Source organism: Notothenia coriiceps, unplaced genomic scaffold (assembly GCF_000735185.1).
Source record: "Notothenia coriiceps isolate Sejong01 unplaced genomic scaffold, NC01 NC01_scaffold00021297, whole genome shotgun sequence".
NCBI classification, from domain to species: domain Eukaryota; kingdom Metazoa; phylum Chordata; class Actinopteri; order Perciformes; family Nototheniidae; genus Notothenia; species Notothenia coriiceps.
In genome coordinates this window covers 47,266-53,046 of record NW_011353998.1, presented here as the reverse complement: position 1 = coordinate 53,046, position 5,781 = coordinate 47,266, and the positions used below count along the sequence as shown (strand labels likewise).

Here is a 5,781-nt window from a genome sequence, read left to right as displayed (position 1 = left end):
TCGTGCCCTCATTGGTCATGTGCGCGTTTGTGTGTGTTGGAGGAGGGGCTCTGTAAGGAACTCTGAAGGATGGGGCAGATTTTTTTCGGTTGTGTACTTTCAGATTCTAGCGCACTCGAGCTGGTTTCTCCATTCTTACCTCCCTACCTTTAATAAATGCAGGCACATTTTTAGCGCCTATTCATACTAAATCAGTTGTCCCTCCCCCTGGTGCCAGGACCAACAGATCCATCTCTAAGCTCAGCAGCCCTGTCCCCCCATAATGCTGAACCTGAACCAGCTTTTCTGCCAACTGAAGGAGGTGAGCAGCATTGTGTTGAATGACATGCCACTTAACATATTTGAAGGGAGACTGGAATACAAAATATATATATATTGTATCAAAACAAAAAGCTAACATCTAATTTTAATTATACATAGCCAATGATCTATATAAAACAAAAAACTGCTTTTAGTCTATTTGGATGATAGACAGTTTGAAGCGTTGAGTGAGTCTGTATTAGGTAAACAAAATGTTAATCACCGACATTTTGGTTATGATATTAATACTAATGTTATTATATTAAAGCAGGGGTGGGGAACCTCCGGCCCCCGGGCCGTATATGGACCGCTAGACCATTTGGTACGGCCCTCAAGGTAATTTATAAACAAAGTGGCCTGTGCCTGGTGGTGGGGCCCAATGTGATATATTTTCATGGGGCCCAAAATCCCTGGCGGCGCCCCTGACTGTATATATAATCAGTAAATCAAATTGTCTGATACTACTTGGGGAAAGGGACCCCAAGGGTATGGGTCCCCAAGGTAGTTTGGCTTTGCCTGGTTGGTAATTCAGCTTTTCACTTTATGTTTTTTTAACAATCTTACCTAGCAACTGCACTCCGCGGGTCAGGCCGTAAACATCAATGAGGGCCCAGAGAGGCTCAGCTGTGCGGACTCCACTGAAGAACAGCATGGGACTGGACTCATTAATTCGGTAGAAAACTCGGCCCTTCTTGTCAACCCAGAAGGCGATAACGCTGCCCTCATTGGCAAACTCTTCAGGCAGGGCCTTGGCCCAGAAGCCACTCTGGGCCACCAGGTCAGGGCAGGCGTATTTGGGCAGGTTGTCTGGGTTTATCCTTGAGGGGTCTTTGGCGCAGAAACCAAGACGTAGAGCCCCGCTCCAGCAACACTGCTTTTTAGTCATCTAGGAAGAAGAGAACCAAATATGGCTTTATTGGCATTATTTGCTTATTTCCAAGAAATATGATACAAATAGTAAGGCCCTTTGACAGTTTCACAGGAAGAAGAGCTGGGAAGGACCCATATGCAGGAGAGTACTAGCAACAGGAAGTTTTGACATAAAAGACTTCAGCGTTTATCCAGGCAAGGCGGCAAGAATACCAGAAATGCATGCAGAACTAATGGGGGGATGAAGTGCAGGTGTACAGAAGGGGATTGAAGGTCTAATGGGGAACCGTCGGAACTAATAAGGCCAGGAGAGACAAAATAAAACTGGCAGGAAAACAAGAAAAGGAAGTAAAACTGACATATCATAGGGGAACTTTTTAAAATAAAAAAGTAAACTGATAAACTAAAAACTAGGATGATGACAGACATGAGGCTGTATATCAACCACGACATTCAACTACTACATCATATTTGAATTAAAGTAAAATAATAAGCAGTCCGATAGTTTGACAGTTTAAATGCTCCCAGACACTAAGGAGCTTAAGTTCTCCATTCGGACATTAAGTACCTTGAGGCGGACTTGCTCATACAGCACTATGGGCCTGTTGCTGAAGGTGATGGCGTTGCAGAAACTGGCCTGCCTCTTAACCGTCTTCTGGGTGAGGTCCATGACGATTTGGGATCCCTTGGCGTTAGGATGAAAGAGAAGTGGGCTGAGGGGAAGGGGGCCACCAGCGCTGCCATACTGAATAGGCAGGCACCTCTTGGGTTTGTGGTGGCATCGGTGTGACGTGGACGGGAATGGGCCACCGAGGGAGTCTGAGGAGGAAAAAAAAGAGGGAGTTGAGCTCTACTGTGAAACAAAAATGTCCTAATTAGGAGCAGGAGGTTCAGTTAAGTAACTATAATTAGTGTTTCAAGTTTTGAAAAAAACCTAGCATCACAGAAAATAGCATATCACATAATCTGAGTTCTTGCATTTGGCTTCTTTGCTGATTATTTGTGAGCAATGGGGTAATTAACTAATCAGCCATAATCAAATTTGGCCCTGCAGGGTGAAATTCAAAGCTCGATGCAGGTATAGATTGCAACACTAATCGAAAAAACTGAAATTATCCTCTTCAGTTAATCACAAAATGAACAGTTCTCAGACCAAGGGACCAACGTTTTGACCTTGTGATGTTTCATGTGGACTGGAAGCAGTTTTGGTTCGGCACCAGTAAACTCAAGTCTTAGTAGAAGCCATGCTGGTAAATATAGTGATGTTAACACACTAACCCTAACCCTTTCGTTCATATTAACAAAATCATCCATTCAGCTACATTCAAACGTTGTTAAAGATACCAATACTAAGCAGCCAAATAATGTGATCTTGCTTGGTACAGCTCGACTGACTTTATAATTAGATACATTCAGATCCAGTAAAAGTGTCAGATTGGCTGATGAGTTTGACCACAGCACTTGAGGGGCTACTGGAATTAACATCCATTGGAGCAATTTCACAGATTTTCCCGAAAGCTATAAGTGCCAGTTTAAAATAGCTAAATTAGTATTCTATAAGTGAGCTGGAGAATGTGACAGAGATTTCTAAAACCTCCACCATCTAACACTCCTTTGATTTGTTATCCAATACATCATCATTCTGGGATGTTAAATGATTTCCAGAAGTTTTAGTATTTGTGTTAGAACATTCCAGTATTTTGTGGCGAGGCCAGTTTAATTTATGTTTTTGCTGTGCCCCCTTTCTCTCAACTTTCATGGTCTACTCTGGCTCTACATGATCCACATTTTTTTACCTGGATATTTCATCTGGAGTGTTTAACCAAGTGATAGCAACTGTGATTACAGGTTGAGAAACAGAATCCCATTCCGAACTCAAATCATTACTTTTCTCTCAGCTGTGTTGCATTATGGACTAAGCTGCTGTCAGTGGACTGGGATGTCCGTTTCTTCCTCGATTGATTCCTCCCTGCGATTTACTGTCTAGAAATAAACCCTGGCGCTTAAAATTAGAGGAACTGTTACATCAGCATAAACATCAGGAAAACCCAATGTTTATCCTGATGTATCAGTTACTTTATGTTTTTTTTTTCAATCAAGCTCCAGCCAGCTATGTTGGAGACATTTCAACACCAAATGTTAGGGCACAAACTGTCCATCAATATGTGAGATGCATTTCTGCTTCTAACATATTCTTTCTAGTACCAGATCACTATCCGTACTTGGTCCCATCTGGGATTAGAACTGGCAACCAGGGCTACTTGGTCAGTTTTGGGAGTTGAACCAGCGACCCTCCATTTCCCACACAGACTGGGCTACCTGTTCCGTTCTCGGACTCCAACCAGCTACCCTCCAGTTCCAAAACCTACTGAGCTACCGCCACACTTTAAAAAAACACACACGTTGTTTTAGAGAGTACGATGTTAAGCTGCATTACGGCTAATATCAGGTGCGCACTTCAAAATAAATATCAATGGCTATAATTGAAAATGTCAAAGTAAAATTTGAGTTATTATTCAGTTTATTGCACTTTGGATTGCCAGAGGACTGTTTGACAAACAAACTGATGAAAGCCAACAGCAGCAGATGTCCTGTGGAGTCCTGATAAGACCAAGCAGCCTTTTTCTAAAAATCTGCACGCTTTGTTTTCACTTTCTTTCTTTGTCTCTGTCCTCTCCCTCTCATCTGTGTTTATCTAGTAATGACCCTGGCAGTGTTTCACCCTGCTGTACGTGTGTGTGCCATTCATTATGGCCCCGATCTAAGAGCACCGTTGAGGCCCTTTTGTCTTAGGCAGAGCCACAGGAGAGCGGTTGTTGAGTGTGTTCGCACATGGTCCTGGGCAGATTGAGCTGAATGCATTACTGGGCTCTAAAGAGGTGCAGCTGCTGTAGAGGAAAACAGGCTATGTGTGAATTCATGTTCCTTAGCAACCCCTCGTATCTAAAGGTACTGATCAGCGCACTCTTTCACTCTGCGGCTATCAGCTAGAAAACGACAGATGCCTTTTGTTTACTCAGACACAACAAGATATTTATAGTCTTAGATTGTGCCTTTTTTGCTACTAAGCTTGTTTGGGAGTCAATTCAAACAAAAGAGAATATCCGTCTACAGAGCAGAGATAACGCCTTTCTATCATTTTGATAGATCTCTTTTTTCTTCCACCCTTTTGCCAAATATTTTCACCAACAACATCTTAAAGACTCTACAGTTGTACCTTTCTGCTATCAAAATAAACATGTTAGGTTGTTTAAGACAAATTACAGTTACAGTAAAAATAACAGGAACTCTTAGTACTTTCACCTCATGTGTTGCAGCAGAGATGTTTCGCCTTTTTTTATTTGTATAATTGTATTTTTACTGAGTGACTAAAATGAATCTGTTACAAAGTTGAATTACTTCCAAAAACACTATAAAAAATACTTTGAAAAAAATAAATCAAAGACAAATTGAAAGTGAGATGCAGTGATGTGTTTTCAGCAAACAAAACATCTGAAAAAAACGATTGTCCACTACCTACGACGAATAAACAGACATTTATTTATAATTGCCATGATTATTTATCTCTATATATANGTGTACTTTCAGATTCTAGCGCACTCGAGCTGGTTTTTCCATTCTAACCTTTAATAAATGCAGGCACATTTTTAGCGCCTATTCATACTAAATCACAATCGATTTAGTATGAATAGGCGCTAAAAATGTGCCTGCATTTATTAAAGGTTAGAATGGAAAAACCAGCTCGAGTGCGCTAGAATCTGAAAGTACACAACCGAAAAAAATCTGCCCCTTCCTTCAGACTTCCGTACAGAGCCCCTCCACAAACGCGCACATGACCAATGAGGGCACGATATAAGTTTGTGCACAGTTGGAAGGCTGACAGGCAAATAGGCCATCCAATTATTTTAGCCGGGCCGGCTCAGATGATTGGTCGTGCTTTTTACAGCGCCAAGGCTTCCACAGATGAAATGTTTGTATGTATTTATTGTCAAAGCATTTAATATCAGGCATGAAAATCACCGTTTTGAAACCAAAATAGGTGACCTATGTGAATCGTGTAGATTCGATGAGAAAATATTTAAGGGGGGTGGGTAGGTTCAGAGGCCGTAATGGTACGCACCGTCGGGTGACGAGTGGAAGACGAGACCCAATGACTGCCGCTGAGAGAGATTGGGTCTCGTTTTCCACGGTGCGTACCGTTACGGCCTCTGAACCAGCCCCAGAGATTCAGTGAACTGCGAACAGGTGCGTGTGCCGAAAGGGACCTGATCATTGGTTTACAAGCAGTTTGCTTCGCTCGTGCTGACCAGAGCGGGATCCAGACCACCATCAGAAGCTGAAAGCACGCCTGGCCTCTGCGATTTACCTGACTGAATTTGGTGAGTGATGGTTTCAATCATTTTAATATTTTCTGGTATATCTAAGTTACCCAGGAGCTCTGTTGACATAGGCTTAGCTAACGTTAGCTACAGCTTGATGAATTGAGTCATTGAACACAGCAGGAGAGAATGCAACGTTAGACAGCTAGCAGTGGCGGTTCTACGGGGTGGCACGGGGTGGCAGCTGCCACCTCAGAAAAATGACTTGCCACCCCAGCTGCCACCCCAGTTG

At 42.5% G+C, this 5,781-nt stretch overlaps 1 protein-coding gene across 1 annotated transcript in view; it reads right to left on the bottom strand.

The window, feature by feature from the left end:
• Nucleotides 1-841: 841 nt before the first annotated feature.
• Nucleotides 842-5,781, bottom strand: part of LOC104953199 (E3 ubiquitin-protein ligase NEURL1-like) — a 5,648-nt gene continuing 708 nt past the window's right edge. Inside the window, exons 2-3 of the mRNA XM_010780114.1 lie at nucleotides 1,739-1,989; nucleotides 842-1,186 (exon numbers count right to left, since the gene is read on the bottom strand). Of these exons, the coding sequence (XP_010778416.1) occupies nucleotides 842-1,186; nucleotides 1,739-1,989 (596 nt within the window). The remainder of the gene's footprint in view (nucleotides 1,187-1,738; nucleotides 1,990-5,781) is intronic.